This window comes from Rhizophagus irregularis, chromosome 15, assembly GCF_026210795.1.
Source record: "Rhizophagus irregularis chromosome 15, complete sequence".
NCBI lineage: Eukaryota > Fungi > Glomeromycota > Glomeromycetes > Glomerales > Glomeraceae > Rhizophagus > Rhizophagus irregularis.
Window position 1 is genome coordinate 778,753 of NC_089443.1, and position 13,423 is coordinate 792,175.

A 13,423-nucleotide genomic window follows, 5' to 3' on the forward strand; every position below is an offset into this window, starting at 1 on the left:
AATTTATTCTTGTGATATGAAAATTAATTAAACAAACTTTATTATTAAAAAAATTAATAATTTGCCTGTTGATTAACACAAAAATCAATTTTTTTTTAAAAAAAATTCAAAATAATCAATATAAAAGAAATTTTTTCATCATAGCTACATTAATACATATATATATACTATATGTAAATATAAAAAAAATGTATTGATGATTGCTCACCGCTCTAGACAGGTATAGTGATATCAGGTGACCCATTTAGGGTGATTAAAAATTAAGCTAAAAATCAGTCTAATTTTATTCTTACTACTTACTATTCGTATTTTTTATAAGGATTTTTACTAAATTAGATAAAGATAAATGCATTAACTTTTTATTAGCCATAATTTATTTTCATCAAGAAGCGAAGAAGAGAACTAAAAATATACAGCTATTACAGCTATTGTATTTTATTTAAATTTTTACCTTTAATGATACTCGTTTATCTCCATTGATTAATTATTTATGCCTAACATCAGATCAGACAAATTTAACCCTGATTTATATAAAAATAGTACGATATTACTATAGATAGACCAGTAATTAAGAATTTTTTTTTCTTCTTTTCTTTTGGATAAAATGTGGCGTACTTTTTTTGATCATATCTAAGAAGAGTTCAGAATACCATCACTTTTTACTGTATATGAAGATTTTTAATTAGAATCACTTATTTATAGAATGGACACATTAAATTTTTTTATTATAAATTAATAACTAGTTAATAATGTAATATAATATATGAACTAAATTTGTTTTGAATAGTTCTGTAAAATGATCATGCACTATAAACATTCTAGAGCCTAAGACAATTCTTGGCATTTTATTTCACATTCTTAAGTTAATCTTTAAATAAAAGTAACAAATATTTTACAGAGTTCTATTTTATATGTTAATACATCTTTTAAAGAATATGCGGAATACAATGATATAGTTTTTTAAATGAATGAGAATTAATTAATGTTTCTAAGAGTTAATACATAGATGTTTTATTTATTCCAAATAAAAAAATAAAATAAAATAAAAAAGACGTTAAGTAATATATAAATGTGGTTTTAAAACAGTTATAACTTATAAATTATAATTTATTCCTGTTTACACATCGTGATAAAATCTCCATATAGGTGAATTTCAAGAAAAAGTTGTCGAGCACGCAACATTTCTATTTTCTACCCTTAAAAGGATACTATATTATTTTTTTTTTTATATAAGGTTCCTAGATTTTCAAACCATACACAATCACAAAGCGATAATCTTTGACGAAATTCTGATAGAATCCTTAATAAAATAGTCTGAATTTTTATTTTTTTAACTCTAGCTAAATAAGATATATTATGCCAAAAAGTATCATCTTTTTAATGAAAGAAAGAAATGTTCAACTAATAAAGATGATTAATCAATAACATCACGTGTTAAAATTAATGATTCAACCATGAATGCAGTTGTTCAAGCCTGGTCTCTCGTATCTTCTTCTCCTTCTTCATAACATAATAATATATCAAGATAATAATGGATATCAAATGAATTAAATTGAAACATGAATCAACGCATATATAAAAATACGTTAGTTAGGTCGTTTATATATATAATATAATGTTGCTGAGAATTTTTCAGAATTTGTTCCGCTTATATATGGGAAAATTTATTAAATTAAGTGAGAAGCTTTTTTTTGACAATTGTGAAGTTTTTACGCCTGTAGATGACGCAGAAATCATGCATTTTTTTTGGCAAATTTCACTTCAGTTATTATTTATACCATCATTTTATTTCTTCTGGTTAGTAATAACCACGCGTTGTAAAAAAAATTACAACCAAAATGAAACTACTAAAGAATAAGCTAACCTACAGATTATACTACATGAGACTAGCGTCAGTTACAGTTATTTAAAGTAGAAATTAATTTTTGTTTTTGTCACAATAGATCATATACTTTTGCAGAATATTTGTACGTCATAAAAAAGTGGAAGAAAAAAAATTTTACAATCAATTTAATCCCATGACAACGGTTTGCTGTATATCGTTTTAAAGCTAAATTTCCAAAGTTTTACTTTTATTGAACAATTTAATAAAATGATTTATTTGATATCGAATTAGGCGGGAACTATTGTTGAATTATTAAGTTTAAAAAAGATATTAATTTTTGAAGCTTTAAAAATTGAATGAATGTTATGCATAAAAATCTCAATTATCTAATGGTTTTCATATTCAGACATCCTACATCGCGCAATTTAATTAATAAAAGAAATCATGGACTATATCTATTAAGTTGTATGTGACTAAAGTGATACACTCACGTTGCCTGTATTCAAATGCATATACAAACGTACAAGTTGCATAAGATACAGTATTCAAATCATACAAGCAAGTTGCATAAAATACTGTCATCATAAATGTTTTCATTCAAAGTTTATATATCGCTGCGGTTAAATACTTTCAGCACAATGTATATTTATTGGTAAAAAAATAAAGAAATAAATACTATATTATATCGAAAATAATAAATTTTAAAATATATAATTAAAAGTTATACTCATTACGAAATCTGATGGCAGCTTCGTAGCCATTATAAACAGCTAATTCTATATAATACTTAGCTTTTTCTATATCTTTTGCACATCCAACACCATTATAATACATATTTCCAACGTTGTACATTGCTACTACAACACCATCTTCAGCAGCTTTTTCAAAATATTTAAGAGCTTCTGATTCATTCTTATCAACACCTTTACCATTAAACAAACAATCTCCATATCTTACTCTTGCTTCAGGGTATTCATTTGCTTCATCATCAGCAACTTCTTTAAATAATTCAGCAACAATTTTATCTTTATTTGGAGGGCTCTCAGCAAATCCTCTTGAAATGTAAACTGCTTTATAATATTTTGCTGTGATTTGATTACGATTTGTTGTATTTGGATTATTCGCATAGGCTTCAAAACATTTATATGCAGTTTTTACATCTCCACTAGGTTTACCATTTCTAAACAACTTATGTTGTTTTGCTGCATCATTAAGTGTCATGTATTTAAATGATTCAAAATCTGGTGAATTAATAGAAAGTTCATCTTGATCAATGCTGAATGCTCGTTTTGGAATAAACTTCGGAGTGGAGGGTTTTCTGCTTAGGCTTGAACTATTAGAACTTGATGAATCTTGTGAAAGTGAATATTTCTTGACACATTTTCTAAGAACTTCAAACATTTTTGTAATTTTTGGCCTAAAATCTGGGTCATGACGAACGGCTAAAAAATATGTAAAAAAGGAAAAAATTTAGTCCAACAAATAAAATTATAGTCTAAAATATTTTTATTTACATACCTTCAATCTCTAATTTTTTAAATTCCACTGGCATTAGGTTATTTTCAGAAAATGGTTCTCTATACATTTTATTACGCACCTTATCAGTTATATCCACAATATCATCGATACCTTTATATGGAATTCTTTCTTCAGCAATTTCCCAAAGTAAGATTCCAAAACTATAAACCTCACATTTTTGATCATATTTGCAATTTGGAGCTCTCTCCAGCAACTCAGGTGCACAATAACGAACTCGTTCTAAATTTTGCTTTTGATTAAATGTAGATGCATTTAAGTAACGACTTAATTTAAAATTTGCAATTTTTGCTGTCCCATTGAATGTAATTAATATATTCTCAGCCCTTATATCACGGTGAACCATCTAAAAAAAAAGGAAAAAAGAATTAAGCAATCAAATAAAAATTTCGTTAATTAAAAGTCGATTATAGAATTACCTCAACGGCTCTTAAAAAATTTAATCCACGAGCAATATCAAGAGACACACGTAATTTTAATTCAACGTCGAATCGGTCTTTATAGTTTGTATAAAATTCACGTAAATTACCATATTCAGCCCATTCAGTCACCAAATACCATTTATTTCCCTCACAAGTAAGTCCATAAAATTTTATAATATTTTGACAATCATGTAGTTCTTTAAGAATTATAACTTGATTTTGTACAAGCTTTTGGTCTTCACTCTCAGAGATAGTTTTAAAAGCGACTTCACATTTAATTCTTATGTTAAACCATTTAGCTACACGTCCATTTTCACGTGGTTTCTCATTATCATCCTGTATATAATCAGATATTTTTAGCGGATTTACTTGAAAGATATTATCAATTTTTTTTTGATTTTGAGAAGGCTCAGACATCAATTTTTCCATTGTATTATTCATTATATTGACTTTTACAACAGTTGAAGAAAACTGATCGCTTAAGTCTTTGAAACAGTTTTTAATCTCTTTCGGATCATCTCCAATATCTTTTACGCCATCTCCACTGCCCTTTACGTCAATACTAATACCAGCTACCATATCGTGTAGATGCTATAATTATTAAAAAAATAGTTAATAATTAATTTTTATACTCAAGTGAATATGTACAATGGAACACAATTTTTAATCTTACTTTAGCAAACTCATCTTGATCGGCTTTTAATTCTTTAAGCTCGTCTTCAATGGATTTTGATCGTTTAAGAATATTATCGTCAATGGACTTTAATTGTCCCAAAATTTTAGCGTCAATAGAAACAGACAATAAGTTAAAAGAACTATCAAATTCTTTACATAATTCTGCAAAAGTTTTCTCAATATTTTTCGCTCTAATATATTTTACCAAAGTTTTCACTTGAGAAACTTCTGATATAAATTTTTTAATTCGTCTTATAATTTCAGTTAAATCTTGTAAATATGAAAAATTTTTATTAATAAAAAATTCCTCATTAAGTTCTTTGTCTTTTCTAAGTTTTTTTACGACTAAATCTGCAACTTGAACTCGGTTTTCTAATAATTTACAAGTTCTTTTATTATGCTCAGCAGCTTCTACTACATCGATGATTTCGTCAAAAATAGCTCCAATTTCTTTAATTAAGGGAATAAATTTTAGAAATGGAACAAGCACTGGAGCTTTTGATTCTATCATTACATCATGAGTAATTAATTTAGGGATAGTAGGAGTAGGTTCTGATGATCTTTGGTTTTGTAAAACATTTGATGTATGAAAAGCTTCGGATTTAGAATCTTCAAAACAATTGTTGAGAACTTTAAGCATTTCTATAATGTTTGGCCTGAATTCTGGATCATGATTAACAGCTATAAAAAAAAAGGAATAATTAGAATAATTAATACTTTATAATAAATTTAATTATTCTTTTTTACATACCATTAATTACCAAATTTTTGAATTTTTCTGGAATTTGATTATTTTCAGAAAATGGTTCTCGATATTTTTCACTCACAAGATTTCCTATTTCTATAATATCCTTATAATTTTCATACGGAGCTTTTTCTTCAACAATTTCCCAAAGTAAAATTCCAAAACTATAAACCTCACACTTATTATTATATTTGGCATTGGAATTCTTCAATAATTCGGGGGCGCAATAGCGAGCTCGTTCTAAATTTTGGTCTTGTTTTAATGTAATTGCGTTCAATGAACGATTCGCAAGTTTTGCTGTCTCATTAATTGCAATTAATATATTTTCAGATCTAATATCATGATGAAAAATCTAAAATATAAATATATTATTTTAAAATTTTTAATTTAGATTAAAAGATTTAATTAAATAAATAATTTAAAAATTTTTTATCATTTACCTCTACATTACTTAGAAAATTTAATCCACGAGCAATATCAAGAGATATACGTAATTTTAATATAAGGTTGAATCGGTCTTTATGGTTTGTATAAAATTCACGTAAATTTCCATATTCAGCCCATTCAGTCACAAAATACCATTTATTTCCATCGGGAATAAGCCCATAAAATTTTATAATATTATTGCAATCATGAAGTTTTTTGAGAATTGTAGTTTGATTTTGTATGATCATTTGGTACTCTTTATTAGAGATACTCTTGAACGCAAATTCTTCATTTTTATTTTTGACATTAACCCATTTACTCACACTTCCATTTTTACGTGGTATCTCATTTCCATCCATTTCATAATCAGCCAACTTTAGTGAATGAACCTCTTGATTTTGAAAAGTTTCGTCATCAATTTTTTTGATACCAGTATCCGTTTCTTGTAGATACTATAATTATTAAACGAAGTTAGTTTATAATCTAAATATACACATGATAGAACTCAACTTATAAAACTTACTTTAATTTGGTCGGGTCCAAGTTCATCCACATTTGTAAATGGAATAACTATTAAAGTACTTATAATAATGAGTAAATTAAATTTGAAAATCGATAAATAATTTATCAAAAGAAAATTACGTACCCTTTGCATTGTCAGTTAAACAATGTCCAATTAAACCTCCCGTCATTATAATTCTAAGATCGTTTTCATTATCTTCTTGAGATATTAGTATATCTGAGCAAGTCAGATTCGCCATTTTTGAATCACAGCTCGTTTGTTGGCCATACATTTGAACGGGATAATCATATAATGAATTACTGATTTTTTGTTCGGTATCATTTTCGCTTGAATTTGTATTTTCTCCATCCAATAAAGTATTCAAGTTAATCAGATCAGAAAATACTTGATGCATATCAGGTCTATCATCTGGATTATCTTGCCAACATCCTAAAAATTAATTTTGTAAAATATAAAATTTAGTAATAATAATAGATCAGAAACATTATAAAATGATTCATACTTTCATAAATGTTAATGTACTCCTTTGGTGTACCATAAGTAGAATCTTCTCTTTTTCCGAATGAAATTTCCGAAGATAATGCTATTTGATCATGTAAATTGTCATAAGATTCAAATGGTTTTTTTCCAGATGATATTTCCACATGATTACTCCAAAACTATACACATCTGACTTCTTATCATTCTTTGTACGATTTCTATTTCTGATACGATGCGGATCAATATAAGGAATCTTTCCAAAAATATCGTTTGTAGAATTTGATTCTCCAGCTTTGCGTGAAAGACCAAAGTCTGTTAATTTGATTACATTTTGATGAACCAAGATATTATCAGAATGCTAAGAATATTGTATTTATAGTTAATATTAGATTAATCCTTGCGAATTAGAAGAAAAATAAAATAATACTTTACTAGATCATTATGAACAATTTCTTTTTGGTGTATACATGAGACAGCATCGGCAATTTGAACTGCAAATTGTAATTTAATATTCCAATCTAATTTATTGAAATTTTTTTCTAAATAATTTTTTAATGTACCACTATCTGCATATTCAAGAATAAACAAGTAACTTGAATCTACGCTATCTATTAAAAAAATATGAATAACAGATAAATGCCAACTTTATTTAAGGTTAATTGTATTCAATTTAAATTTCATAGCATATTTTATACTTACTTGTATTACTTGTAATACCGAAAAAGTGAATAATATTTGCGTGAAAATCAACTTTTTTCATTAATTTTATCTAAAAAAAAATGATATGTATATATTTAGAAACTGTAGGAAAATGTGAATAATTTTTATCGTGGCATAACCTTAAATACCTCATTAACAATTTCTTTTACGGTATCATTACCGTTTGTCAAAGATTTTAATGCAACAACGGTATCGGTATTTGAACTCTTCCAGTTAGCCCGATAAACGTTGCCAAATCCTCCACTACCTATACGTTCAATATTTTGAAATTCATTATAATCATAATAATTAATGAAATCATTAGCGATTTCACTTTTAATCCATTGGAGCCATTTATCATCTGTATCATCATTTTTATTATTGATACTGGTCGTCATTGTTTAAGAATCTTTTGGATTTAATAAACAAACAAATTCCTTTTATTTACTTATGCATTGATGTGACACAATTGGAATCTTGCACGGTGTTACATTGTACAGTTACGAAAATTACTGCGCCATTTTTATATTATATAGTAATTTTATGGTTATGAATTCTTGCGGTATGTAAAATTAATTAAGTAACCTAAGTTTTAGAACAAATGTAAAAAAATTAATAACAAGTATTATAAGTTGATTAACATAAAAATCATAATTTAAAAAAATTTAAAATAAACAATATAAAAGGAATGTTTTTCATCTGTAGCTACAGTAGATGTTAAAAAAAATAGTATTGATGCTTTGCTTACCCACCGCTTTATTATTATTATGAATCATTAATTTACAAAAACTTCTTTCGGATGATCGTGTGAATAATGAAATTAGGGTGCGTCAGTGCGTCACCATAAAAATTTCTTTCACGTGATCATATTGATGATCGATTATTGGCACACACTTCGCTACTCGATTTAAAATAAAACTTCCTGAAATATTACTTTATTCTTACTATTTATTATACGTATTTTATTTTAAAAGGACTTTACTAAACCAGTTAAAGATAAATGCATTAACTTATCTGGCCATAATTTATTTTTATCAATAAGCGAAGAAGCTAGTTCCATTGATTCTGGCTGGTGATTGATCAACATCTGGAATTTTTTGATTTGTAATCATTAGTCATTACATGGAATCCGAGCTAATTCCACATCTGAATCTTGGGCAAAAATTAGTATAGCCATATTCTATTTAGATTTTACCTTAAAAAGATACTCATTAATATCTCTATTGATTCTTTTTTTTTTACATGCCAATAAAAAATTGATAATGTAGAAAGTATTTCGATTTACATAAAATACATTATAAATAAACATGTATTCGAAAAAAAGTGGTACAAAATATCTATACTACATATTGTAATTAATATTATTTTTAATACACATTTCTTTAGCTTTAAAATGATTATTTAAAGCAGCTATTTTTAAATATTCAGCGTCTTGCTTCCTATTTTTTACAACACCATTACCACCATTCCAATAAGCTTTCCCAATAATATACATTACAACAGAATTTCCTGCAATATGAAAAGAAAAACAGAGAACTTGAAGAAGCTTACGTTTCGGTGGAAGATCAAGTCCATCAACTCCGAAAAAGAGGGAATTACAGATGGATGGTATTGAAAATAGTACTTCCAATGCCATTTCCTTATTTGATCATAAATTAGATCAAGCTTATGCAGAAGTCGAAGCTGCAGTATCAGCAGGAACTCTTGGAACTCCTGGTCAAATGGGATCATTATCAAGACGTAATTCATACTTCTTTGGCGATGATGCAGCTTACTTCTCTTCTTCACCATTATCTGCAAGTCCATTGAATACTGGTAATAATAGAGCAAGTTTCTCAAGACCACCAATACCTCCCAATTGGTTAAATCTTCAACCATGTGAAAAAGTACTCGAACAAACTAATGAAACAACGCTAGACGTTCCAACAAATCCAAGAAGAAAAGGCTCTGGTAATAGTGAATCTAGTTGTGATAACAATAATAATGTAAAGAGAGGGAGTTCAAATGGTCGAAGATTAAGGAAACCATCTAATGGTCCATCAACACCATCAACACCAAAAGATGAAATATTCTCCTTTAGAACGTACAAGATCACTTAATAGTCAACCTTTGGAACGTACCAGATCCAGTGATAACATGTAGAACACGCCAGAGCTGGTGTTCAACTTTCAAGTTCACGACGAAGTTTGCTTCGTGATGGGTCAAAAATTCATTCACATAGTCGACAAAGTAGTTCAACAAGCATGGGTTTCCACTTAGAATCAGGTGGCGATGGTCCACATGATAGCGGATATTTTAGCAGCGGTGATAAGCGAAGATCACAAAGCAGTATGGCACGACGAGGTTCCAAAGATATAACAGCAGCATATCATATGCGACAAAGTTAATATGGACGTAATTCACCCGATAGTGATGATGCAGCAAGCGTAACAAGTACAACCAGTGAACGTGAAGAACGTGCATTATTGTCACATCATACACATACAAGATCAGAAACACCGACAGGAGATAAAGTTTTTGATCGTTTATCAAAAAGTCAAAGTTCAGTAACAAGATTAAAAACACCAACAGGAGATAGTGTTTTTGATCGTTTATCAAAGAGTCAAACACATTCGAGTTCAGCAAAGAGATATAACGGTGAGAGACAAGGTTACTAGTGTCCAGTTCTCCAGTGGATATCCTGGTGGTGTGGAAAACACTTTGACAGCATTAGAAAGGAGGCGAGAAGAATATGGTGAATCGCCTGAACTAAAAGTGCAAGCATAATTTATAAATCTTAGAATTACTAATATTAGATTTTTAATTCTCTCGAAATTTAACATCTTTTTAGACTAATTATTAGCGGCTAATAAATCTCTCAGGACATTTAATAATTTAGAAACTTTCTCGCTTACATTTAATATTTCTTTGTACATACTGTAAAAATTTATTTTTAGATATAAGTAGATATAAGTGTACTTTTTATTTTCTTTTTTGTTTTTTCTCCTTCTTTCTAAACAGATAGGTTTTTTTGATTTTTTTTCCGAGGAATAAAAAATTGTTGTTTTTTGGTTATTAGGGATTAACTTTTTTTTTTAAAAAAAAATTAATTTGTAATTATAAAAAAAGAGTGAAATTATTCGTGAGATTTTGATATTACCCGTCAAATAAATTATCAAAAATGTCAAAAATGGTTTTTATGACCTTTGTTAAGGTTTTAACAAAGGTAGAATTATTTAAAACATGTAACAGGATGTGAAATACATTGTCACATTTTTAATCTAACCGTAATTCCCAATTTGGACGCAAAAACTCAGATAATTTTAGTCATTAGTATAGATGAAACTTAAATTATTTTTTGTTAGAAAAGGAAACACTCACCATTTTTAGTTTGTTTTCATAATAAAAAAAAGTTGACCTCAAAAATTCTTATTTCTCTGAAGAGTTTTTTATAAATTCAAATATTAAAAAAATTTATTTTGAAAAATTGATGTCTTTTATTCTGCCTTTTGTAAAAGAAAATTCTCAATATTTCACTGTAATTAGTTACAGTTGCATTAATTCAGATGAAGGAAACTGTTTAAGTATAGATTCAAAATAATCTGAGATTTAAATAAGGGTTTTAAAGATATAAAGTAGTGTTCATTTTTTCATATGGACCTTCAGTTATCAAAAAAAAACTATCAAATGGATGAAAAAAAAGAAGACTATACCATTGTATAATAATAGAAAAATCAGGGTAATTTTATGGATAATAATAAATAAAGTATTTCAATTATTATACTATAAATAAATTAATAAATTTCTTGCCAAATTTATTCATTTTTTTCATTGGCTATAATCTGTTGTAATTAATAAAAGAGAATCCGTTGAAAATTAAAGGTTCGCGATAAGTCTCAATCCATTATTAATAGGTATGTTAGGTCAAAAATGTCTTCTTGCGATTCTTCGTCTTCTTAGTTGTTTCTGTCTTTTTTGAGAAGGCATTTTCGGTTGTGTAACGTATATTAAAGAGGGTATAAATATAATATGCGTATATTTAAGGGGGGAGATAAAAAAAAAGATACAAAGACGACGTATTCGTAAATTTAAATATTTAACATTGCACAAAATTACGTAGATATTATTTTTTACGTATATTTTACAATAATCTGTTTGACTCTGTTGGTATTTTAAGTATCTTGAATAGAAAACGTGAATGGACGCGTTAATTGTTTTTGCGTCTATAATTATTTATTATTATATAAACTATTATTAAAACTTTTGTAAAAGGAAATAATCTGTCAGCATCTTTCATTCTTTCATGGAAGTAAACCTTGGTTATCTATGTTTATATTGCACAAAACAAATCACGCCTTTATCTTCTCTTTTTCCGAAATATATGAAAATTTATCTCTAAATGTGTGATTGAGAAAAAATAAATAAATCCGATTGTGATATATAAATATATATTTAAAATCTTTTATAATGAACATTAAGCTTATGATACAAAGTAATAATAAATCATATATTGACACAATGTTATATTTAGAGTTGAATTATCCATTAATTTTTTTTTTAGAAAAGTGAAATAATATCAATAATAATGAAAAAAAAAAAGATTATTGACGAAACAAAAACGCCCAGGATTTTTAATGCGCAAATATTAATTGTACTTGCATGCATAATAATATTATTATAACATCTATTATCCGTGATTTTTTTTTAAACTCTTACGAAGCGCGTGAATAAAAATAGATTATTTACTACAAATCAATTTATCTATATATTACAAAAGATAATAAAGCAACGTGTCGCTCTAAAACATGCTATCCTATTATACGAGGCACAAAATATATTAAATATTTAACAAACCACCGATCGCGCTCTTGTGTAACATACTGAGATAACCCGGTTTTCTTTATTACAATAGTTGAACATTTTTTTCCTCCTATTACACCAAAAAATCCTTATAGTGAATAAAATATAGATTAGGATGCTGAATGATGAAACAACAAAAGAAGTTAGATGAATATACGAAACATGAAGAGGTGGTACAGACCGATAGTTAGTGTGTTGAGACTTAAAGACTTTAGACAAGGAGACAAATAATCACGTGATAGAAGATAGTAAGAAGAAATATTTAGACAGACAAAAATTTATAGTTATGGGACAAATGTATCAGGAAACAAAAAGACCGACGAAAGAAGAATTAGAAGGGTACGATGAAGTAAATACAGTTTGTTCGACAAGGCTTCCTGAAAATGAGGAAGAAAAAATGTTCAGAAAAAACGTGCTAAGACTGGTAAAGATGAGCAGAATTTTAAAGAAAATATATAAGTGTAGTTTAATATTGGGTTGTATATAGTTATTAGCCATCAGATATATGTTTATTTTCTGAATAAATAATAAAAAAGAATCAAAAATCCTATTGAAACCTAGTTTAACTAAAGATGGTATTTACAAGTGAAGAAAATTCCAGAAAAATATATTATAATTAGAATCGTAATACTAAAAATATTTTCGCACAATATTGATAACAGTAATATGAAATATTATTTTTATTTACTTGTAAAATTCCACTATTTATCAGATCCACAAATTTATAAGTATTCATAGTAATTTTTAGATGGGATTAATAACTTTTTTTATTTAGTTATATATTTAATTTTTTTAAAAAACTTTTTGATCAAAAACATTTTATATAAAATATTAAAACTGACTAATAACATTTTTTATTTTAAATTTATGTTTACTTTTTAATTATCTTTTACAAATTGAACTTTTTCCATATATAAATTTATTTTCAAAAATAGAAAGAAATACAGCATTAAACTTTTACATTTTTAAATTTCCGACGTTGAAAGTCATTTAATTGAAGATATTATAACAGACACCAAATATGTTTAAATATAAAAGAAATCTACAATATAATAATTGTTTTTGTGTGTAATGTAACGTTTAGACTAACCTGTTATAAATATTTTTGTATTGTGTTAACTATGTTACCTGTTACATAACGCGGCTTAGCTACGTCACGCTTTTTTTTACATGAAAACGAGTTATACCGTTATCTAGTTATATATATAATAAAATAGGTAAAATTTTCAACTATCATTATTTTAGAGCAGTGT

General features: G+C 27.1%; 2 protein-coding genes across 2 annotated transcripts; one reads left to right on the forward strand and one right to left on the reverse strand.

Moving 5' to 3' along the window:
* Positions 1-2,539: 2,539 nt before the first annotated feature.
* OCT59_006938 (uncharacterized protein) lies at positions 2,540-7,729 on the reverse strand (the record flags this gene model as incomplete). Its single annotated transcript, XM_066137382.1, has 13 exons — positions 2,540-3,267; positions 3,344-3,707; positions 3,781-4,374; positions 4,457-5,139; positions 5,210-5,555; positions 5,644-6,081; positions 6,153-6,199; positions 6,276-6,581; positions 6,655-6,735; positions 6,813-6,990; positions 7,065-7,240; positions 7,332-7,401; positions 7,481-7,729. The coding sequence occupies 13 exons, from the start codon at positions 7,727-7,729 to the stop codon at positions 2,540-2,542; spliced, it is 4,260 nt and encodes a 1,419-aa protein (XP_065998401.1).
* Positions 7,730-8,932: 1,203 nt separating this feature from the next.
* On the forward strand, positions 8,933-10,097 carry OCT59_006939 (uncharacterized protein; the record flags this gene model as incomplete). The annotated part of the gene is made up of 3 exons (XM_066137442.1): positions 8,933-9,414; positions 9,484-9,713; positions 9,910-10,097. The coding sequence occupies 3 exons, from the start codon at positions 8,933-8,935 to the stop codon at positions 10,095-10,097; spliced, it is 900 nt and encodes a 299-aa protein (XP_065998402.1).
* Positions 10,098-13,423: the final 3,326 nt, after the last annotated feature.